Source organism: Sciurus carolinensis, chromosome 16, assembly GCF_902686445.1.
Source record: "Sciurus carolinensis chromosome 16, mSciCar1.2, whole genome shotgun sequence".
NCBI classification, from domain to species: domain Eukaryota; kingdom Metazoa; phylum Chordata; class Mammalia; order Rodentia; family Sciuridae; genus Sciurus; species Sciurus carolinensis.
In genome coordinates, this window is record NC_062228.1 from 27,126,184 (window position 1) to 27,150,046 (window position 23,863).

A 23,863-nucleotide genomic window follows, 5' to 3' on the forward strand; every position below is an offset into this window, starting at 1 on the left:
GCGTGACCCCTCAGGGTCTTTAGGGCCGTCGCCAGGGAGCCCTCCCTCACCTGGGTCCCCTCCTGCAGCCTCACCTGGAAGACTTTGGCAGCAGAGACGAGGCAGGCCAGGGCCGAGGAGAGGGTGGCCCCGAAGATGCCGGCTGTGATCAGGGGCGCAAAGCCCGACACCATGCTCATAGTCTGTGGGAATGGTGGGGCCTGAGCTGGGGCCACCACAACCCCCGACCCGGGGCTCCCAGTGCAGAGCCAGAGCGGGCACCTGATAGTAGTTGATGAGGCCGTAGCGGCAGCCGTGCTGCTGGGAGCACCGGGTGAAGTTCCAGCCGTAGCCGCAGGCCAGCCCCTCACAGGCCCCGGAGCCAGGGGTCACCGTGTCGTTCAGGTCCCCGGAAGCATCGCGCACCACGCAGGAGCCTGAGAGGAGGCGGGGGTGTGGGTGGTCTCCCTTCCCTCCTGTCCTGCCCCCAACATGCTGGCCACTGCTGCAGGGGGCGAGAAGCTGTGGACAGGTCGGCTCTTCCTTTATCACATGAAAATCGTGAGGAGGGGGAGGGGCGGAGGGGAGGGGAACAGCTAACACACAGGGGAACAGCCCATGTGCCAGACACCGCGCGAAGCTCTTTACGACAACCCCGGGGGCAGGCCCTGCGGCTACGCTGCTGTCCTTCCCATTTTGTGGGCCACAGAGAGCTTTAGTAACCTGCCCAGTGTCCTCTCTAAAGCAGAGTCTTGGGTCTCAGGCCCTGAATGGTCCTAAACTAGCCAAATCCCTTGGTGGACTGTGGACTCCCTCTTCACAGGTGTCCCTGGGAATGGGTGTGCCTGTGAGGGTTTCCGTTCAAGTCAGGAATTGCCTGGCCTGGATCAAAGTTTGGCTCCAGTGCTCAGGGGTTCAGGTCCCTCGACCTCTCTGAGCCCCCATTTTCTCCTTAGTGACCAGATTAAATGTGGTGCGCTAGGTAAAGGGCTGGGCAGTGGAACGTCGTTTGCTACATCATCGCCGCCAGCACCCGCCCAGGCTCAGAGCATGGTGCGTCCTGCAGGATCTTCACCCTTGCAAATCTGGAACCTCAGTGTTTGAAGAGACCAGAAGAACCTGGTCTGGGCCCACTTGCTATGAATTTGCTCTGGTCACTCCCAAGGTGACGATGCCCCAGAGGTAGGATTCAGGACCCACTTCCAAGGGTTGCCCTGTCTTCCTGATCCAGCTCTTCCTAGGGTCAAACCCCACCCTGTGACCCCCTCCAGTGTCTGGGCTTCACCAGCCCTGCAGGTGGCACTAGGTCCTGCCCTGCCCCAACCAGCTAGGCTGGCTACTCACCGATGGTGGCTGAGATGGCCAGGTAGGAGACCGTGGTCCAGAAAATGGCCATGAGTGTGCCCTTGGGGATGGCCACCGCAGGGTCCTGCGGCAGGGAAGGCGTGTCAGGCAGCCCTGGGCCTCCTCTGGGCCCCGGCCCTTGTCAAGGTCGACCCCTGACCTTGGCCCTTCAGAGCCGGTTCTGGCACAGAGAGGCACCTGTGATTGAGGACTCACACCGGAGGGACATGACCAAGATCAGGGCACGGGGGCCACGTCCAGGGTGTAGGGAGCCCAGGGTGGGAGAGAAGATCTCCCAGCTCCAGACCTGGGCATGGAGGACCCTGGGCCAAGGATGGGTCTGGGGAGGGGAGGAGGGGCCAGGATGGCAGGGCCCTTGTCAGCCTGCTGGACTCCAGGTGACCGACCGGGCAGTGGCTGTTGTTCCACGTCTGGCCTCGTCTGTAGGTGTGCTGGCACTGTGCACCCACGGCCTGGGAAAGTGAGTGACCCACACCAGGCTCCTGACCCAGCCCAGCTCACCGCCTGCTGCCGCCCCGTGACGTCATGGTGCGTGACTGATCTGTCTGGTTCCACCACAGTGAACGCGAGTGGAAGACAAGCCCCCAACCCCCTCCTCCTGTCGGGCTCTCCTAACAACGACCAGGAATCCACACGCACGTCTCCGTCCACGCTTCAGGCGCGTTCTCAAACACGACTCCCTGAGACGCGGCCTGCACCTGCCCCGGCTCCTGGGGAAACTGAGGGCAGGGTTGGGAGGGGACCCAGCTCACAGAGCCTTCATCCTGACCCCACTGGGGTCCACAGCCTCGGGATCTGCCGACGGACCGGGACCGCAACAGGCTGGGCTTTTACGGTAACTTCAGAACCAGCTCCGCCCTCCAGACGCAGACCCGGGTTGGGCGCAGGGGTCAGGTCTGCTGTGAGAAGTCCACTTTGGACGTCCCCAGCTTACCCTGTCAACAGGGGCAACCAGAGCCTAGAGACAAACCACACTGAGGAGGAAGGATGTGGCAGGCCAGGGCAAAGGGAGCAGAGGCCCAGAGCAGAGGAAGGCTGGATCCTCAGGGGCCCCCAGGTCTGCTGGGCCTCTAATCTGGAGTCTCTGCCCTGGTCCCACTCAGGTCTCTGGATGGCTTGACCGGGTCATGCATAGGGAGTCCCTGGCCCCAAAGCTAGGCCAGGCCAGCCTCCCATGCCACCTCTTGTGCAATCAAATTCACATCCACCCGGGACCTCTGAATATGACCTTATTTGGAAACGAGCCCCTTGCAGATGAGATTAGTGGGACAAAGTCATGCTGAATTACCGCAGGCCTGCAATGCAACACCTGGCGTCATGATAAGAAGAGGAAAGGACCCGGAGACACAGAGGAAAGAAGGGCACGTAACTGGAATGATGCAGAGCCTAGAGCGAGGAACTCCAGGTCAAGAGTGCCATTGTCAGGGGCCACCAGAGCTGGGGTGAGGACAGGCAGGGCCCTGGGACCTTCAGACAGAGCGTGGCCCCGTCGTTACCTTGATTTTCAGTTTCTAGACTCCTGAACCATGAGAGGAGACGTTTTTGTATTCTCAAACCCCAACCTGACCCCCACATCTTGGTTTGAGATCTCGGGAGCTGGCTCAGCGGTCAGGCAGAGGTGGGTCCACAACCCAGCCCACTCGTCCTAGCCGTGTGCCTGGGAGAGACCCCTCCACATCTCGAAGCCTCAGTTTCCCCATCTATGAAGCAAGAAAACAACCTGACTCAGCAAGTCCCCCTGCATGGAGATCCTGGGAGCGGGCGCAGCATCCTACACATGGACAGGTCTTGGAGCCACACTAGTGTCTGTCAAGTGACATATTGATGATGATTGTGGCCTCTGTTCTACAGACCTGCACTTGGGTGGCTGTGCTGTGTGGCCTGGGCCAGCCGCTGTGCCTCTCTGAGCTGGGCTTGACGGTGCTTGCAGCTAGCTCTCAGCACGTCCTCAGGACAGGCCCTGTTCTAAGCCCCTCGCGGGAGTGAGTTCTTTGAATCCTCACCCTGCCCTCCCCCGTTGTACATCTGCGGAAGCCGGAACCCAGAGAGCTTGTAGGGAGACTTGCCCAAAGTCTCACAGTGAGGTTCCATAAATGGGAATCACTGAACTCACCGTCCCACAGAATGAGCAGAACCAGGAGCCAGAGGCCCCTTTCAGGCTTGGTGATACTTGGGACAGCCGGAAGGTGCCCTCCTCGCCAGCTCAGAGGCAGCTGCTTGGCCCTGGTGCCTGCAGCTTGATGGAGCATCTAGGTAAATTCCCAGGCAACCATCTATCCTGGGGCTCTGAGGGGACCCGGGCTGTCTGAGTACGCGCAGGACCTCTGCAGGGAGCTCAGAGCAGGCGGACCAGCCTCGCTGGTGCTCTGCCAGGAAAGGAGAGGAACTGGACCAACAGTCCCACATCTGTGCCCTGTGGTACATGCCCAGGGCGTAGCCAGTTAGAGCCAGGCTGACTTGAGGATTGTCTCCAATGCACAGTTCTTAATTCACTTAAGAATGCCTTTGGGCCAGGCTCGGTGGCGCACGCCTGTAATCCCAGCAGCTCTGGAGGCTGAGGCAGGAGGATGGCTAGCAAAGCCAGCCTCAGCAAAAACCAGCTAAGCAACTCAGTGAGACCCTGTCTCTAAATAAAATACAAAATAGGGCTGGGGATGTGGCTCAGTGGTCGAGTGCCCTGAGTTCAATCCCTGGTACCCACCCCGCCACACAAAAAAAGAACACCTTTAGGGGGGCTGGAGATGGCAGGGAGGGTGAGCTGATTTCCAGCATGGCGCTAGCCTCCACACCATCACCCCCTCTTGCACGCCATCTCCTTGGATTTCCTACTGGCAAAGACCCCGGCTTCTCAGCCTTCAAAGTCCCGCTCCAGCCCCACCTCCACCCAGACGTTTTGATGGAGCCTCTGCCAACATCCCTCTGTCCTTCTCCCCTATAGCACAGCTTCAAACTTCCTCCAACAGTACTTTTCACCATTATTCAATCAACAAACAGGTATGGAGCACCTGGCTTGGGTCAGACTGAAAACTGGGAACGGAGACATAGAGATGGGTGGACTTGGTTACCTAGGAGAACCATGACCCATGGAAGACCTGCCAGGGAAGTTGGAGGAGGTGTTTGAAAGAGGAACAGCACTTTGAGAGGTCAAGAAACAGGCCAGGGATTCCCAGGGCTGCGGGGCCAACAGTGGCGGAGCCTGGGGCAGAGCAACGGTCATCACGGAGTAGGGACAGCATTAGGGAATGGGGCTCCACAAGGGCACCACAGTGGTCGAGGAGATCCAGGAGGCCAGGCCAGCACAGGTGTGCAGGGTTGAGGCTGAGTTTTGGGAAGTCTCAGCTGGGCTCGTCCTCCCTCAGGCCGAGGGTCCCAGGAACTAGCGGGGAGACCAGCCCATACCGGGGGCTCCACTGCTCTCAGGCACAATGGCCTCAACCAACGGCCTCAGAGGAGAAGGGAACGGAAAGGATTTGGGTGGGACTGGACTGGATGTCAGCTCCGACCCCTCCCCTGGCTCTCTCCCAGCTCCACGCCCAGCAGCAGATCCTGGTAGGACAGAGAGCAAGACTGTCCTCCCAGCCCTGCAGTCCCGACGCTCCGCTCACCCTGAGGTCCCCAGAGATGTTGGCCCCTGCCAGGATGCCGGTGGCCGAGGGGAAGAAGATGGAGAACATCCCGAAGAAGCTGCCCTCAGGACCCCGCCAGTCAGGCACCAAGTTCTGAACGAAGATGTCCCCTGGAAAACCGGGCCTGCGTCAGGCTGCCTGGACGCTGTGGCCCCTCGCTGGGAGCAGCCGGCAGTCCGCGGGTTCCCCGGCAGCTGCTGGCTGTGGGAGGGAGGGAGCCCAGCCTCTGGTGCCCCCTCAATGGGCCGGATCCATGGACAAACTGTCCCTGTCCCCAGAGATATGGTCAGGGACCCCAAAATTCACATACCCCGGTAACTGAAGAAGCCCTTGGAGGCCTTGTCCTCTGATGGGGGTATCAGTGTCCCCACCAAGTAGTTGGCGAAGGAGACCATGATGACCAGGAAGAACAACACCTGGGCCTGGGGAGCGAGGACCCAGGTGAGCCGGCCGCACGTCTCCAGGGAGCCCCCGGAGCGTGCCCAGCGCCCGCCCCAGTGGACGCTCTGGTCATTCACAGCCTCGTGCAGTGGCTCTGCTGGAGGAGCTGGGATCACAGCAGGCCGCCAGGTGGCCCTGGCCTCTTGTCTTGACTGATCAGTGGGATGAATTCAGAGCAGGGACAGCGGTGTGGAGGGACTGGGTTGGGCTTCTTGAGCAAGGTGGCCTGGGAAGGTGATGTCGAGGAGACTCTTGAGCAGACGTGTGAAGAGGCAGACCAGCATGCGCCACGGAAGAGCACGGAGACCAGCGGAGCCGGCTCAGAGGGCCACAGAGCGCAGGCGGGGGCCGGGCGGGCTCACCCGTGGGCCCCTTCTGGCCCAGTGGCGGGCTGGGTCCCAGCCCTCCTTACACGTCACAGCACCAAGCCTCTGACTCATGGCTGGACGCATGACTCAAACGAGGACCACACTTCCCAGCTGCCCTCTCAGCTGTGCATGGCCTGAGATCAGGTTCTGGCCACGCAGGAGCAACAGGCGCAGCTCCCAGCTTGAGCCACAGAGGAAGGGAAGGGGCTCCTCCCGCTCATCTCACCCTTCTTCCCTCCCCTCTCCAGGACTGTGGGCAGCATGAGGGCAGCCACATGGACCAGGAGGACACAGACCAAACCTTGGGATACACAGGCTACAAGATGGGAGGAGTCTGGGCATCCAACTACCCCCGTGGAAGCCTCCACGCTGGCGCTGCACCACGTCCACCTGGACTGCCGCACGAGAGAGAAACAGAGTCTCTCTCGCGGAAGGCAGTGTTACTCGGGTCTCTTTGTCACAGCAGCAGAACTTCAAGCCCAGCTAATACAAGTGAGAAGAGGCAGAACCAGGGCCCAGACCCAAGGCCTGGGTCTCACTCCTTTCCCTGCCCTTCTCCCCCGGATCTTCCCTACCTTGGACTCCCACTCCATGCCAGCCAGGGAGATGGCCAGCAGCACGGTGACAGTGACCACCCCGATGACGCGGATGTCATTGATGGGGTCCACAATGGGTGTGCCGTGCTCCTGCAGAAGGGAGCCAGGCCGTCCTCTGAACACCCCACTCCTCCAGACTCCCCCACTTTATTTGGGGTGCACTCTGATAAGTCCACCTCCAACACCTTCCCTGCCAACAGGCCCCAAGGTGGTGGCTCTGCATAGGCTGGACAATGTGGCCCCAAAGGCAGTGCTGCCCCAGGAGGGGACTTGTGGGGATGGTCTTTGTTTGATGGGCTCATCATTGTCACCCGCAGTGGCCAGATTGCGGCCTTGGTCCCTGAAGAGTGGACTGGGAGGTGGGGAGGGAGGGCAGGCCCAGATGGGACGGCAGGGTCCACCTCACCTGCAGCAGGTCGCGCACGGTCTCTGCGAAGCCCACCGTGTGCATGGCCACACCCACAGCGTTGGCGAAGGCGAAGATGAGGCCGATGGAGCCCCCCAGCTCGGGGCCCAGACTCCGGGAGATGAGGAAGTAGGTGCCACCTGGCAGGGCCGGAGCCAGGAGCCAGGAAACCGGAAGAGTCAGTGGTGGGTGGTGGTGGGGGTGCCAGGGCAGGCAGAGGCTGAGGAGAGGTGACGTGGGGCTCCCAGGGCCGGAGGTGACCCAGGCCGTTCCCCCCGGAACCCCAGGAGCAGCCTGGGGAGTCCTGCAGGTGGGGACCAGTTCAGAGACCCATTGCCAGGGTGGAGCCTGGGACCCACCTGACTTGACCTTGCCGTTGGTGGAGATGGCCGAGATGGACAGGCCTGTGATGGAGGTCACCATGACCGAGAGCAGGATGATGACCCAGGTCAGCACTGTGCGGGGGAGGGGAGCCCGGCTCAGGGGGTTTCCCAGGCGAGGAGCCCAGAGGGACCTGAATCTGCCTACTGCTCAGTGCCACCCCCGTCACTTCCCTTCTGAGTCTTGCTTTCGTCATCTGAAAAATGGGTCTCTACTTCCTGACATGTTCCAACTAGTCAGGGGGCTCGGGAGTCCGCGCGGTGGGGATTGCTAAGCAGAGGAGGGAAGGGAGCTCCCTTTCGTGATGAAAATGAAGTGATCGGTGCCACCTGATGAGCACCTCTGGGCGCAAACCCTGTGCTGCTCTTCCTGCCTCAGAGAAACCCCACGTGGCTCTGCCACCGGCACTGTTACCAGCTCCATCTTACTAATGAGCAGACCAAGGCTCAGAGAGGTTAAGAAACTTGCTCAAGGCCACAGGGCATAGTACAAAACTAGCTTCTCTGTCTTCAAAGGCAAGCTCCTAATCTGCACACCTGCTGGAGAAATTGGCTTAAGTGACTTTCTGAGGGCAAACAGGGTGAGCCCTGGCACTGCCGACCGCACGTCTGTTGAGCCATGCCACCCTCACGCTGGACCCTGAGGGGGTCAGAGGCTGTGCCAGGGAGGAGCATGCCTGGCCTGTGGTCTCTGCAGCCCAAGTTCCAGCCTGTTTCCCAGGGACTCCTCCCGCCCTCCCTTCCCCGAGGGACACTCACCGATGCCCGCCTGCGCTGTAATCCAGGGGAGCCGCAGGTAGAGGATCACACCCCAGATGTTGAGCATGCAGCGGATCTGAGAGGAGGGTGAGGTCAGGGCACCCCCGGGGAGCAGACGCCTCAAGGCCAAACACACAAGTCCCTGTCCCCGGTCATGGCATGGCTCCCGGCTGCTTGGCTGCATGGACACCGCGTCCTTTCTGTGCTTTCCCCATTCTGCAGGCTCAGTGGGCAGGAGGGAGAGCCGCCTCTCCTCTCCCCTCCAGTCCACTCCCACCGGTCCCCGCCACAGAGGCCTGAGCTGGGCTACAAGCACAATTGCCACTTGCCCTGTTCCCAGCCTGGGAGCCTGTGTCCGCCAGCCTGGCCTTGGCCCCAGCGGCCAGCTGTTGGCCCAGGACTGACATTCCAGGCAAGCTCAGCAAATGCGACTGAATGGCTGTCCTGCTCACACAGAAACCAAAGCTCAGGCCACTGTGACCTCAGTTTCGAAATTCAAAGCCAAGTCAGAGGCCCCACGAGGTTGAAGTTCCAGGTGGGAGGCCTGGTGTGGTCCTGGCTTCCACCGAGTGGCAGGGTGGGTAGGGACATGCAGTTTGCACAACTCCGTCTGCTCTGAGATGCTAAATAGGACCACATCAGGCTCTGGCCAACCCAGATCAGGAAGGAGATCCAGGCCCTGAATGACACTCTGGGGATCGGAGGAGGGCTTGGGGTTTAGATGGCAAAACAGTCAACAGCCACTGGACAATTGGCAGAGTTAAAAGAACCTGGGCCTCTGACCCCCAGAGCCAGGCTAGAGCTTTCTCCTATAGACCCCACGTGGTCCCCTCTGGAGAACCCGTAGTCTTACAAAGCAGAGTTCACCTGATTATTTTATGTCTGCAGATTTATTTGTGCTGTAAAGGGCAGCAAACCTTTCTCTGCAAATCATAAAGGGGAGTGGAAAAACCAAAACAAACAAAATTAGCTGTGTCCGTGCTGCCCTCTGGTGGCGTCTTGGGGAAAGAGTTTTTTCTCCTAGGCTTTGACTCTTGTAACACTAATTTCACAGCTGAGAAAACTGAGGCAGGGCGGTTAAGTTACCTGTCCAAGGCCATACGACTAGTGTGGCCAAGTACAAACCTGGGCTAGGTCTGGGTCTCAGCCTAGGACATGCATGGAGGTTGGAAAACCCAACCAGAGAAAGTTTGGGTCACTGTCAGATAGGGAGACTGAGGTCCAGGCTGGGCCTGGGCCTGCCCTGCCACTGAGGCCTGAGAGTCAGAGCCCCCGTCACCCGTACCCCACTCACCATCACCCCCTTGACCCAGCCAAAGCGCACGGGTTCCCCGGGGCTCTTGTCACTGCTGGTGCCTGCCTCGTCCTCCACCAGCCCGTCCGTCATCTCACGGCTGGGCCGGCTGTCCAGGGCCAGGGCATGCAGGTGGCTGCCTTCCTGCTGGGAGCCCAGAGTCCACAGGTCAGATGGCAGGGGCTGCCCCGCCGCCCCCATGCCAGCTGCCCCCTGCGCAGGCTCACGGGATGCAGGCTGTTCAAGGGACTTTTATAAACTCCGCAATGGGAAGAGACACCACCAGAGCTGGTGGCTCTGGATGCTCCTCTGTGCGGCACCTCCTCTCTGCTGGAGAGCAGTGGCCTTGGAGCTGAGTCGGCTGTCACACAGCCTGGGAAGGGGTGGGCGGGGCTATTGTCACCCCAGCAGGTGAAGCAGCGCGTCCAAGGCTGCACGGTGGCTCCCTGGCAGCCTGGGCCTCTGCCCAGGGATGGTAGGCCCCCCAACTGTGTCCCCACTGACAGCTCTTCTCGGGCCTTTCTTCCCGACCCCTCACTCAGCAGCCTGTCTGGAACAACCGGGGCCCCTGCCCGGGGGGCCAGGGCGGAGGTTTGCTCCGGGGACAGAAGGGTCCTGTATGTTCAGCAAGTCTCGGCCCAGAACCAAGGAGGATTCTGCCCAGTTGTCAGGTGGGGAAAGTGAGGACACACCGGGCTGTGACAGCCCAGCGCCCAGCACTCACCCTTCTCTGTCCCACCTCCGAGGCTGCACAGCCAGCAAGTCCTCTCCTGCCTCTCCAGGAGTGTGCACTGACTGGAGGCGCCTTTCCTCTTGGGCAGCCTGCCCTTCCTTCAGGTAGCCAGTGACTGGACAAGGGTCACAACAGGCACCCAGAGCTTCTCGGCTCCCCCTCTCTTCCACTAGTTCCTTTGGGACTCTTGGACTTTGAGGAAGACACTTGTCCATCCCCACAGCACAGGTGACAGAACTGAGGCTCAGAGATGTTAGGTAACTGGGTTGAGGTCACACAGCAGGGAAGTGTCCCATCTTCTGAGAGGTGGACCTTACCTTGAGGAAGGAGTGCAGGTCGGCCAGCGTGGGCCGGGCCTTCCGGGGCTCCCCGGGCAGGGCGCTGTTAGCGTAGTGCTCATAGGCAGGGACCACGTCCATGGTGTTGTAGCCAAAGGTGCGCATGTGGAAGGTGCTGCCATGGGTCAGGTGGCTGGGGTGGCTACTGTCATAGGCTGCTGGTGGCAGGGGCTCGTCGCCCCCCAGTAGTGTGCTGATGGTGAAGCGCCCTCTGCACAGAGCAGGGTTCCCGGGCGACTCCGTGGTGGGCAGCTCTGCCATTGTGGCTTTGGGTCTTTCGAGAGGGGTCCAGGGTCGGCCAGGACACGCGGGGTGGCTTTATAGGCTGGGCCTGCCCCAGGGGGAAGGCAGGGAGGTCGGCCCAAACCGCCCTCAGCTGGCCAGCAGGGTCCCCAGACAGGGTGGGAGGTGGGGCCCGCGCCCTGCCGTCCTGCCCCCATTCCATCTCCGACGCAGGGCCCGCCTCAGACCGCAGGGCTGGGCAACCCCCAGACGCCCGCTGAGTCCTGGAACAGCTCTTTTGAGTCTGGGGTCCAGGGAGATCCCCAGCCAGGACCCGAGGAAGGAGCAAGCAGTCACCAGAGAGGACCCTGTGAGGGAGGGACCAGAGGTGGCCGGGGTCTGAGGAGCCCGTCCAGTGCAGGCTGGAGCCTCTCACTGGGGAAGGGTATTGTTCAGATTTATTATACTTTAATGGATGCGCGGTGTATTGAAGATGGATGTGTATGTAAGATGGGAGCCTCCCCGCTCCAACAGCCGGCTGCCAGCCTCCACGGTCCTTCCACAGACAGCTCAGCTTCTAGACGCCATTATGTGCAAGCGGCCCCAAGGCCTGTGGCCACCAGTGGACAGATGTGCCCTGAGGGCTCCCAGAGCAGAGAAGCCACCTCCCCCGCCACCTGCAGGGCCAGGGGTGGAGCCCAGGGAACCTCCACCCCTCCCCAGCCTCCCCGGCCCTCCCCAGCTCCCAGGTGCTGCCTGGCTGCTGCGCCAGGTGGGGTCCGGTTTGCCAGTCCCCTGAGGCCACATTGGCACATTGGCAATGGAAGCAAGTCCTGGTCACCCAGGTCACCTGGGGCCCAGTGCAGAGGGACAGCGGTTGAACTGAGCTGCAGGGGTTGAAAGAGGTGATCAGGGTTTGAGAGATGAGAAGGGCGGATGCGTGGTGCGTCCCCAGAAATGAAGGACCTATTTCTCCTTCGTGGGGAGACTGTCACCCCCACTGCATGGCCCCACCCATGGCCAACTTTCCCCCAAGAGGAGGGCATCCAGTGACTGACGGATGCAGGGCAGAAAGGCCTGGTGCCCTGCCCTGGGCTGGAGGGCCAGATCCAGCTTCCCCAGGTCAGCTGAGGCATCTACACCGCAGTCCGCTTCTCCCTCTGCCCGGTGCTACCTCCTTCCTTCTGCCCACAGGTGCTGGATCGACCCCAAGCCGCCCCCCGTGGAGGCCCTGAACACACACCGGTCTCAGCCTGCTTCTGAGGGTGGGGGCCTCGCTGCTCCCAAGGAAACCATTGATCTTCCTTCACCTCCCCAGCGACCCCTTCCTGACCACTCATGAGGTGGGGCCTGGGACACGGACAGGGCGCTGTCCTAGCTCACAGGGCGGTGGAGTTAGCACGGGACCTGGACATGGACACAGCCCAGCCCAGCTGTGCAGCCAGCGCAGCAATGAGAGAAGCCCCTAGAGGAGGGTCAGGGTGGGGACAGCCAGAGAGGGGCCCTGACCCGAGGACAAGCCGATCCTCCCAGAGACAGGAGCCAAGTGGAGGCCAGAAGGCCACTGCCCGCTCTGTCACCTGAGCTCTGCTCGGCTCACGTCCACTCATTCTCCAGGGAAGATGGAGGGACATGCCTTCCTTCCTCACTAGCCCTGCTCCCAGGGACCCGAGCCCCATGACCTCCACAAATCGACTAGAACTTAGAGAGGCCCGGCTGGCTCGGGCTGCCGCGGGCCTGAGAGGCGCAGGACAGGTGCGCCTGGCTGTGGGGCAGGCAGAAGGGCAGGTGGACGTGCTCAGACTGTGTCAGAGTCACTATGTCAGGGGGCCACTCTGCAAGATGAGGACGCAGCAGGCCCACAGATGACTGGACATGTGCCAGTCCTGGCTTCGCCAGCAACCACCATGCACCTCCATGCCCCTGTGGCTCTCCGTTTCCTCATCTGTAAAATGGGGACAACAGGCTCATTTCCCAGGGGTTCCAGGATTTAAAGAGGTAGTGGAAAGTCCACAGAAGGGGCCAGTGAATGGCAGCCAGCAATTGCAATGCTGATTGTGATAATCACAGCCAAATATGTATGTGCGCACACCTCAGTGCATTTTCTAGCGAGTTTCCATCCAGCTCAGCCGAAGGAAGTCCACAAAGGCAGGGATTTGGCCTTTTAGATTGGTGGCAACCCCAGCGACTAGCTCCATAAACGCTTGTTGAATGCACAGTGAGGGGATCAGAACCAAGGAGGTGAAGAGCAGCTGCCTGGAAACCAAGGCTGAGGAATGGCCCCAAGGCGGGTCCCCGGCCCCAGGATCCTGCTTTGAGTTGGACCTTCCGAGATGAACTACGGAAAACCAGAACTTGTGACACTAACATGGTGTGAGCGCCGAGTGCCTTATTGCAAATTTCGTTTACCACTTGTTAATGTTTGTGACCAATCTTCTTGGTTCTTTGTAACACCTAGGCTCAGCTTCTCTTTCCCTGGACTTCCAGTCCCTCCCTCTTCAGGACTGTGTCCCCAACCCCATGCCAGGGGCTGACAGGCTAAAGGCTGGAAAGCAAGGACTCCGGGCCAAGGACCCCAGACTGGGTCAATCTTGCACCTTCTCGGCAGGCTCCGCCCTGGTCTGTGGGGGGAGAGGACTTGTGGGTGCCCCGCCTGCTCCTTCCCTCCCATGGGGCGCAGGACGTGTGGGCATGCAGATCTTATCACCCTGTGGCTCTTAAACTGCCAGTTGACTGGCAAAAATCACAGCCGCCCAGCATCCCCCTACACCATTCCCACACGCCTGTCCCTGGGAGCTGTGGAAAATTCCTGATTAAGATCTCATGACAGGATATGGCCAGGCTGGTTTCCAGCAGCACTGGGGTATGGGCAGAGGAAGGGACCACGAAGTTGCTGGGTGACCTTGCTGAAGTGACTTGGGCAAGTCACTTCCTCCTCCCTTGGAGAGACCTCGGTGTGGAATCTCAGCCCTGGAGGGGGGCGTGCGCCACTGGGAGACTCTTTTCCTGACCCTCTGCATCTTCCTGGGTGGGGTGGGGTTTAAGCAGGAACCCTCAAGGGGCTTATCAATAGAAAAGTCTAAAGGAACTGTCTGACACCTCACCTTGTCCGGATCATAAGGACCCCCGAGGAAGGGCATTCTCTTTTTCCTCTCCTTCTCTCTCTCTTTGGTACCACAGCCGCTTAACCACTGAGTCCCATCCCAGCCCATTCTTTATTTTTATTTTGAGACAGGGTCTAAGTTGCTTAGAGCCTCACTAAGTTGCTGAGGCTGGTTTTGAACGGCAATCCTCCTGCCTCTGGAGCTACTGGGATTACAGGCTTCACCAAAGTGCCCAGCTTAAGAAGGGGATTCTTATGTTTGAATAGAATTTAACGGATATGAGAATTGCTCACAAAGCCGCACTTCTTGATGGAGTGGGGCTGGGGGCACGGTGCTGGGTCACACACAGTGCCAGCCTTGCAGGATTCGGCTTCCAGGAGCCCCTACAGGCTAGGTGGGTCCTGGAGGCCTCGGGATCTGAAATTCCTCAAATTCTGAGCAAATCCCTGGGATCTGGCCTCAGGGAGTCTCAGTTCTGCTGGTTTCTGGGTGACTTTGAGCAAATCACCTGATCTGAGTGAGCTTCTGCAGCAGCAAACCAGAAGTGACACCTGTGCCCAGTACCAGGCGTCTCCCGCCCACCAGCATCCTTCCCCTGGCTGAGTGACATGGGACCCCTTGTCTCTCAAAAGGAGAACAGGGCAACCAGGGACCCGAAAGACCCAGTGATCAGGAAACCACCTAGAAGTGAACAGCCAGAGGCAGGCGTGGGGTGAGCACAGGACCTGCTGCAGCCTCCCAACCCTGGCCTCCTGTCTTTGCAGCCACAAAGGCACCGCAGCATTTATCACGCCCCTTCTGTATACCAGGCCCTGGCTCTTACTGCCTAGCCTGGGTCAGACCAGCAAGGAGACCATGCAATTGGTCAGCAGAGGGAAGCTGCCAAGGAGGAGAAGGGAAGCCAGGGGGACACGAGGAGGGAGGAGGCTGGGGCTGGGTGTGGTCCTGCAGGGAAAGGGTGGGACTGGGCGCCCAGTGCCGTGGGGAAGAGGGAAGAAATGGTGGGACACGAGGCTGAAAGGGGTCTGGTCGTTTCTTCATTCTGCCACATTTATTGAATACCTACTGCATACCACGCCCCATGCTAGGCAAAGGAGGCACCACAGGGAACAAGACAGAGCCTGCCCGCTGGGAGCTCACACTCTAGTATGGAAGAGACAACAGACAGACGCCCGGTATAGAACATTCAGTGATAACTGCTGTTAAGACAAAGCGTTTCTTAGGCGGAGCATCAGGCCCCTCTGAGGATGGAGCGCGAGAGCTGAGCTCCAACCGTGAGGAGGCCACCCAAGCACGGCAGGTGTCACAGGGCTTAGGACTGGAGTGTGAGTTGGACTTCAGGGAGAGCGACATGGCCCCTGTGCCCGGAGCAGGGACCCAGGAGATGGGGTTCAGACTCAGAAGAGGGGACAGAGGCCTGTGGGCGGGGGTGAGGAGTTCCACACTGGTGAGCCACGGCCAGATTTCTATTTTTCAGCTGTGGAATGAAGCCACGAACCGAGGGAGACCAGTTAGGGGCTGCTCAGGGGTGCTGTGGTGGGGGCCAGGTGGCGGCCAACGGGCAGGATGGCGAGGTGTATTCTGGAGGAAGGGTCAGAACCAGCTCACGGAGTCCAGTGGGTCTGGGGCTTGTGGGGAGCAGAGAACGGGAGGAAAATGGGGGTAGTGTTCCCAGCCGGGAAGGGCCTTGGCTGTCAGGGTAAAGGGCTCGGCTTCCGCCCTGGGGTACCAGGCCCCACCTGCTTCTGGAAAGCAGGTGGGGGCAGCAGTGGCCTGGTAAACGGGCCCTGGAGGGAGGCAGGCAGAGGCTCATCAGGCAGGAACTTGGGACCCCACCCTGGAGATCCTGTGCACCTAGTGGAGGGCGAGGGGCAGGCACGGTGTTCCTAAAGCCCCCGCTGATTCTGAGAGCAGCTGGGCTAAGGCCAGTGGGCAAGAGCGGTGCACTGTGCACACAAGCACCCTGCCCCGCCCGTCCTGTGTCCTTGCGTGCGACCGGGTCCCACGAGGCTCGCCTGGAGAGGATAGGTATGATGCAACCCTGGTGTCGTGAAATAGCCGGGTAAGAGGATGCGCTGCTCGTCGGCCTGATTCACAACACCAGCTGCAGCAACAATACCAGAGCTCCGCCGCGTCCTCCTCCGGGGCGTGGCTCCTCGGGTTTTGACAGTGACAAGACCATGCAAAATCATCCCAACCAGTGGCTGCTCCTGGTCAGAGTGGCGCCAGGGCCACTGTGGGAAGGGGTGTCTGCCCACGAGGGGCTCACAGACTTGGTGATTACAGGAAGAGGGACAGACACAAAACCTACAGGGCGCGGAGGAGCAGAGCAGCAGTGGAGGTACCAGGCGCTGGGCCTGGAAGCCAGAGCTGGGCTGCCCCAGCACTGGGGCTTCTCCTGAGCCTCACAGAGCGCATGGCTGTGCCTAAGAGGGCTACAGTAAGTACCTATGGAGAGCTAAAGGAAGACACGCATAAGTTGAGACAGTTTCATCGTTAAAGGAAGAACTCCTGGCTCCATTTTCTTCATTGATAGACTTAAGGGAAAAAAAATACCCTGTTGAGTCAATGTTCATCCCAGAAGTCATTATAGGTATTACTAATGTATTAGACACAACGTGGCTATTTTGGAGCATGCAGAAAAACAAGGTATGATCTCTGTCCTTTGGTTTTAAGTTTGCTAGAGAAGGCAAAGCCAACAGTAGCCATTACCCCAGGCTAATAATCCCTGTATAGAATGTTACACACGTTCAGAAAAGGGTGACTTCCTCTAGCTAGGGCAAGGGAGAAGGAAGATGTTTGAAATACAGTTACAATGAAACAAAAAAAGAAAATTATTTAAGAGGGACAGAGCCCAGTGTTAACCTGAAGCTTCCTGGTGGCCAAGGCAAAAAGTGAAATCATGATCAGTAGTCACTATCTGATGTGAATGAGTGATAGTTAATTTTTTTTCTTTTTCTTCTCATAAAGAAAACAAATCTCCATCAACCTTTTATACCTCTATTTGGGCTTAATCAGTATTTCCAATACAGGGGTGGTCTAAGCTCAGTCCTGCTGCATCAATACAAACTGAAATGGTCATTTTAATAAAAATTCAGTCCTGTAATAACAGATATGAATCCATGTTACTGCACCCTGATGACTTCTCTTGGGAAGACAATGTGCTTCCCAAGAGACCAAGAAGTCAAGTACATCATCTCCCCTCCCCTAGTCTTCCCTTTAAAAATATGCCTTTGGTTTTTCTTGACCTTATGGGAAACTTTTTTTCTTGAACATAATACAGCATACATGGTGTTCTGCCCAATGTCGAATTCCACAGGGGCATTTCTCTCCAGAACACTCTTCTAATAGACTCTTAGAAACTAGGAGGCTATGTCCTGCTCCTACAGTGGGGACTGAGGCCTAGAGTCTCAGAGCTGCTTTTAAAAGCTCAGAACCACCCTCCTCCCGTCCTCTAAGCTGGGCCTCACCCTGGACACACAGAAGGATGGGAAGAAAATGAAGAAGCCTGGCCTGGCTCTGCACCACCTACTCTGTGACCTGTGTGCTTCAGTTTCAGTGCCCAGCAAATGGGGAGCAGCCCACCAGGCAACGGGCTGTGATCACCACGAGAGAAGCATTTTGGAGGACAGCAGGAGCGCTCTGCAAAGGCAAATTTTAAACAAATAGGGGTGGGCAATGAAAGGCGGGAGGAAGTCAGCTCATCCCTGACTGGGTTGGCTAGTTTAAGATGATCCTTTCTGGGAAGGGCAGCTGCTAAGATTTATTATTATTTTTAATTCTTTTAAAGCGGGACATGGGGAAGAGTCGGGGCAAGAGCTGCTCAGGATCAGAAAGTAGGGACCCAAAGGGGCTGGCTCTGGTTCTCCGCAGTCATCAGAGCCCAGGCTTTGACAAGGAGCTATAGGTAAAAGCAGAGAAGTCACCCCTCGACCAACACTTGAAAGCTGCTGCTCACCTCCTCAGGGTCCCCAGGATCATCGCCAGTGGTTGCCCAGCACCCGAGAAGTTACTGGTGCTGGAGCTGCGCGTACGCCGCAGTGGGGAGGGAGGGGTCTCTGCTCCAGAGGGGCCTCGGGGCCTCGGGCTCTGGCTGGGTGCCAGTCCTGCGGCAAGCGTGAGAAGGTGCGCACGGAGCAGAAGTAGGCGCTTGCCCCGGGGAGCTCTCAGTTCACAGCAGCGCTGCACTGACAGGCTGGACAAGCCCCAAAGCACGTGCCTGCTGATGTGGACACGGGAGGCTGCAGACAGGCAGGCTCCAGGAAAGCGCACCTTTAATTCAGGTGCAGGGATTCGTCCCAAGCTGCCATGTGCTCATTTCCTTGTGGTTTCTTGAGAACGTGCCCTTAACCCCCACAGGCACAATGACACTCTACATTGGACACCAACCCATGGCATCTCTGACACCTATGAGCACCTGTGTGTTGCGGGGTGAGGGGGGACAGGCTTTCCAAGCAGGCCTACTCATCACTTCCTACTTCCCGTGTCAACAGGGGTTCCTGACTCTGGCAGGGCATGAGAATTTCTCTCAGGAGTTCTCAGAGCTCCCAGGTGGTGCCAAGATGGCACCTGGTTTGATAACTGCAGAGCTAGAGCTTTAAGCCAAATGAAAGGAGGTGTGTGGACCAGAATTATTCCTCTGGATAAAGGAAATGCTCATTTTCTTTCTTTCTCTTTCTTTTTGCAGTGCTGGGGATTGAACCCAGGGCTTCACACACACATTAGGCAAGTGCTTTACCTCTGAGCTATACCTTCATCCCAGGAATAGTGATTTGATTTAAAAAACAAAAAAATCTGATCAGGCACAGGGGTGCACACCTGCAATCCCAGCACATGAGAAGCTGAGGCAAGAGGATCACAACTTAACATAACAGCCTCAGCAACTTAGTAAGGCCCTAAGTAACTAAGCAAGACCTCTTCCAAATTAAAAAATTAAAAAGGGCTGGGATGTGGCTCAGTGGTTAAGTGCTTCTGGGTTCAATCCTCCCTGCCTCCCCAAATCTTTCGTGTTGTAAAGGCTTTTAAAGAGCTCTTTTCTCCTGGTTAGATATGTGAGTACATAAGCAGGCCACTAGCCTTTGTGGTGGATTCTCTGCCCAGAGCAACGGGCAGCCTCGTGAGGGCTCATTTTCACAGACACCCCTCACCCATCTCTCCTCAGGTGCTCCCTGACCCCACATACTCACCTCCTGAGCTAGGCAGATGCCCTAGCCAGCCTCCCGGGACGGGCTCAACACGAGGGCTGCAACCACCGGCAGGCCCTCAACTCACCTGAGTCCTGCTGTCTGTCCTGCTTCAAGGTCAGAGGAGAGGTTAACCGCTGTGCCACAGGGCTGGGCATAAGAAGCAGGGGGCCAGGCCGACAAGGGACCTGGGGCTCGCTGCGCCCTCCCGATGCCGTCCCTTGTCTGCAGGTCTGAATCCTGATCACCTGCAGACAACTCCTCATCCCCAGCCTCCGGGGATCCTGCCATCCGTTTTCCTCTTTGCACGTCCCTTCCTTGTGGCATTTCTTCAGGCTTCCTGTTTTCCTGTACTGTGCCTGTGTGCACGTGCTTATCCCCTCCCCTCTACGCAGCTGGCCTCAGAAAGCAGGGACTTCAGCTCAGTCTCGGAAATCACCATGTCTCCCACCCCAGGCCCTGGTGGGTGCTGAGGGGATGAGTGAGCGGGCCCTCCAGTCAGCCAGGGGTAGAGTCCATTAGATAGGAAGGGGCCCTTACTGTGCTCACCCCGAGGGCAGGGCTCTCGGCTCAGGTCACCACTGTGTCCCCAGGTTCTGGAACAATGTGTGGCACAGGGTAGGCCTTCTAATATTCTCCACTTAGCACTCGCTGAACAAGCAAGCACCGCGAGTTGAATTTGACACATAAATGTCACCCAAGAGCAAAATTCTGGCTCACCTGCTTTATGTAATCTTATCTCTCCACAAAAAAAGCCATCTCCGAGACAGGGGTAATGGGTCCCCAAGGCAGAAGCCAAATGGCAGAGGTCATACTTATGGCCTTGGAGATCATCTGAATGAAGCAGGGAGCAGGATGGCCAAAATTACCTTTTGCTCGAGGTCTGCTGCGCGAAGGTACCAGGTGATTTGCACAAAGCACCTTAACCTTCCCTGTCGCCTGAGGGAATGGAGTCGGGGTCCCTGCTTTCCCTGGGGCAAGCTGGTTCAGAGGAATTAAATGACTTGCCATCCCTGGCACCATTAACAAGGGCTGAGGAAGGGATTTTAATCAACTCTGAAGCTGGGCCGTCTCCTCCTGGCACGGTGGCTATGGAGCAGGTGGGGCTGCCGCCCGGCTGGAACCTGCCCGTTCAGCCTGGGGCTTGGTGCTTCCAGAGCCTCCCGTCTTGGGCTGCTGCCCAGGGCCCCTGGCCCCAGCTCTGCCCCAGCATTGCTGAGCGCCTCACTCTCAGAGGCCAGTTTTCAGGCTCTGGACTCCTGGGCAGTCAGAGCTTTCTGATGTTCATGACTGCTGCCACCACCAGAGGGCCACATCCCAAGATCTGCTTTTGAGGAAACAAAGGACCCTTTTTAGTTTGACTTAAATTTTCCTAAAAATACCGGCCAGCTGATCTGTCAAGCTGGTCAGCATGAAAGCTCAATGCCAGAGTCCTGTCCTGAGTGGGAGGGTGATGCCACCAGGCTGGCACTGTCTGGGAAGCAGCCATTTGGGGCAACTAAGGAAAGACTTTCCAGTCAGGCTCCCCACAGAAATGCCATTCCCATGAGCACTGCCTGCACATGCTCTCTGGGCTCTGGGGCCTAACTTCCTGCTCCCAAGGGTCTTCTTATTCGCTTTCGGGGGCTTCTGCAAACTCCTGGTTATTTCCAGAGGAGAGCAAAGGGGTCACTCATGTTGGGGAGACCAATGACCCTTTGTCCTCTCTTGTCCCTGGGTGGCATTTCCATACTGCGTGACTTAGAAAGAACTCTCAGCCGACTGAAAAGCTTGCAGCAGTAAGAAACCTGATGAACAAGCACCCTTAGCCCCAGAAGCCCCTCTTCATCTGCCTGCCCACCTCTATGTAGACCCCAGGGGCTCCATCCTAGCTGAGGACCCCCATGCAAAAGGAATGTGCTGAACACTGTGCACACAACCGCCGGGCAGCTGATGCTGTGTCACTTCAGGGCTTCTCACTGGGCTTCCCCAGGAGAGAACGACCCACCTCCCCAGCCATTTGCATATCCCCAAGCGGAATTCCATGCCCCAGGTTCTAAAAATGCCCTTCCTGGCCCAAAACACAGGCAGATAATGTCCAAGGGAACAGGAGACACCTGTCCCATGGTCAGGCCCAAGCCTCTTTCACCATCCAACTAAACAGGATCCCCACTCCTGCCTCCCCTCCCCTAAGGCCAATAAGTGGCTCTCGACCCCCATTTAAAATGCTTTCCACTGAGGGTCCAAAATAGAGGGTCACAGATTCTAACTGCTCCTAGCCCCAGAATGAGGCCACATGCTGGCTTACCAGCCATGATGAACACGCTTTCCTCACCTGCAACACCTCCCGTCGGCACCTGGTCTTCCCTAGACAGGATCTGAGGCCTGAGGCGGACAGGGGAGAGGGTGACTCTGGAGCTGGACGGAGTCCTACACAGGCCCTGGGACTTCACAGAACCAGGGCCCAAGCAGGCCTTGGGAGCCTTCCCCGAGTGGAGTAGAGAAGGCCTGGCTCATTCGCCCCCAGAGGCTGGGAAGGGGCACTTCCACTGCCTCAGAGGAATCCCCCAGGCTGTGCCTCAGCTAAGGACATTCCCAGGAAAGAGTTTTCTGTTCCATTGAAAGAGTGAACAGAGGGAGAACATGGTGCTTTGGGGAAATATTCCAGAAATTTACTGGCTCTAACCAGAGGTGGGAGTGAACCATCCTAAACAAAGTAAATACAGAAGTTACCACACAGGAGGAACACACAGAACACAGACTTCCACCCGTCCTGTCTTCCCAAAGAACCACACAGTGACAGCGTCAGAAAAGCAAAGACAAAAGAAAGGAAAATGATCAGTCAGTTCATAAAACACATCCTTCTCCCGCTGCCTTTCTAACACAAGGAACGCTCAAGTAAGAACGCCATACCTTGCCTCTTCCCTCTACAGGAGGCATGGCATTTGAAATCCCCGGTGGAAAAGCACCCAGCGGATGACAGCAGCCGAGGTTAAGCGGGGCCCACAATTATCCCATCCAGCCTGCCTGCCTGGCTCTTCCAAGCGGAATTCCAGTTCCTGCCCTCTTCAGTCTTCATAGCTCACTGTCATTTCCGCAGCCCACAGAAGCGCAGGCGAATCAGGGTGATCCAATTTCGCTGGAGAGCTCCTCGCAGCCTGAGCCAGGTGCCAAACCTCCAGGCTGCGAATGCCAGCGGAGGCAAAGCCAGAAGCCACGGTAAACCCAGCACAGAGACAATGAGAACTGCCTTGCCATCTACTTGGAATTCAGCTACCTGTGTGCCATTTGTTTGCTCAATTTGGCCTGGCTGGAGGGGCCTTGTCTGCAGGTCATGCAACCCTGGACACCACCTGAGAGCCTGGCTGGGCAGGTCTGCTGAGGTCACCAAAGGGACTGCAGCACACCTGTTTTGAGGCTAGATGCCCTCTCTAGGATCACCAGCTTTTTACCTCTTCCTACGCAAATAGAAGCCAACATCCAGGGTGAACTTTTTCACTCTCTTTGTCCCCAAGAAACACCTGTACGAGGGTAAAGGCAGCTGGAGTTCAGAGCATGCCAGCACAATGCCAGATTTCTGCCAGGACCCACTCTCCTTTTGGTTAAAGATCTGGCCTTTATTACTGTTAACAGTAAATCAAATTTCTGACCTCTGCTTCACAAAGTCATTCTGCTGCTTATGCAGCTCTGCAAACTTGTCAGAAGGATCAGTCCTGCCTCTACCCAACACAGGGAAGCGTTTTTCCTCCACCTTCTCTCAGACCAAATGCCCACTAAGGGCCCAAAGCTGAGAGTCTGAATCCAGGCACTTGGAGCTGGTCTGGAGGACAGGGGTTGGGAGCAGCACTAGAGGCTGAGGCATGGCATCTGCTCAAACATCTGCAGAGCAATCCACTGTGGGACAGGCACACCCAGGGGAGGGCACATAGATGAGTATTTCAAAAACCAAAGCTAGGGCAAAAATTTTCCTCCTTCCCAGATTGGTGACTTGGAACCACAGGTATTACCACTTAGGTGATCCTGGCAAAAAGATGAACAGAAGAGAAGAACTACTTTCTTAGATGCTTGAACAACCCTGGGGTGGGCACAGGGCTTGAATGACCTTGGATAGCCATCTCCAGCTACTTGGCGTGGCCCAGACCTGCAGTGCTCTGCAGCTGTCTGCAGAACTCCAGCTGATGCTCCAGCTGATGCATCAACCCTGTGGCCCCTGAGCCAGACACACTTGCATCTAATAAGGTAAGAGGAGACACAGAGCTCTTGGGATTTCTTTGGGAACATTCCAGTTACTAAACTCTTTCCCACTGCCCTTTTCAGTTAGAAAACAAATGTCAGGAAGACATATTTGTCTCCCTGCTGCCCCTACCCAGGGCAGAGGAGTGGGGTGGGAGGAGGGATGATACCAATACATACCATGAAATGTCAGATAATGGGCTGGAAGCAGGGTGACTCTGAATTCAGACTGAAAGAATTAAGGATGAACCCTGAAAATAGTCTTGTTTTCCTGTTTTATAAGTTGCTGACTTCTTCCTGATAGTTCTGAAATGCAGATGCAAAAACTCTATTTTACTGATGTAAAGATGCCCATTCCCACCAGGAATTTTACAGGTAACACTTCCGCTCAAGATGCTGATAGCTGACAGGCTCAGCAAGAGTCCGGTCTCTAACTCAGCACTTGGCAAGCTCCAGGCAGCTGCAGAGGCAGGATGGAAATGTGGCATGTGCTGTGGGACACCTGACGAATTAGACAACCCTTCTGATGCCGAAGAGACCCAAGAGGATGGTGAAGCTCCCGTCTAGAGCAGGAGGATGTGGGCACATGTATACATGATTGTTAAACTTAAGGGTTCAGATCGGGAGCACTCGATCAAACAGAGCAGGTGAGGTGCAAACCCGGAGACAGAACAGTCCTCCATTCTTGTTTGATTTTTGGGGTGCTGGGGATTGAACCCAGGGCCTTGTACATGGGAGGCAAACACTCTACTAACTGAGCTATATCCCCAGCCCTTGTTCTGTTTTTAATCAGTAAATGAAGGACCACTGTGGAAGGGCTTGTTATTTGTGGCTTATGGTAACCTAAACCCTAGGAC

General features: G+C 57.4%; 1 protein-coding gene across 4 annotated transcripts in view; it reads right to left on the bottom strand.

The window, feature by feature from the left end:
* The window catches only part of Slc12a3 (solute carrier family 12 member 3), a 32,530-nt gene extending 23,213 nt beyond the window's left edge, over window positions 1–9,317 (bottom strand). For 2 of the 4 annotated variants that reach the window (XM_047529495.1, XM_047529496.1), the window contains exons 1-9: window positions 7,921–8,250; window positions 7,141–7,236; window positions 6,782–6,921; window positions 6,355–6,465; window positions 5,281–5,392; window positions 4,950–5,080; window positions 1,324–1,408; window positions 262–416; window positions 75–182 (exon numbers count right to left, since the gene is read on the bottom strand). In XM_047529495.1, coding sequence (XP_047385451.1) covers window positions 75–182; window positions 262–416; window positions 1,324–1,408; window positions 4,950–5,080; window positions 5,281–5,392; window positions 6,355–6,465; window positions 6,782–6,921; window positions 7,141–7,236; window positions 7,921–8,104 — 1,122 coding nt within the window. In that variant the 5' untranslated portion in view covers window positions 8,105–8,250. Of the gene's footprint in view, window positions 1–74; window positions 183–261; window positions 417–1,323; window positions 1,409–4,949; window positions 5,081–5,280; window positions 5,393–6,354; window positions 6,466–6,781; window positions 6,922–7,140; window positions 7,237–7,920; window positions 8,251–9,214 lie in introns of those variants that run through there. The other 2 variants (XM_047529497.1, XM_047529498.1) reach the window with 2 other exon arrangements.
* Window positions 9,318–23,863: the final 14,546 nt, after the last annotated feature.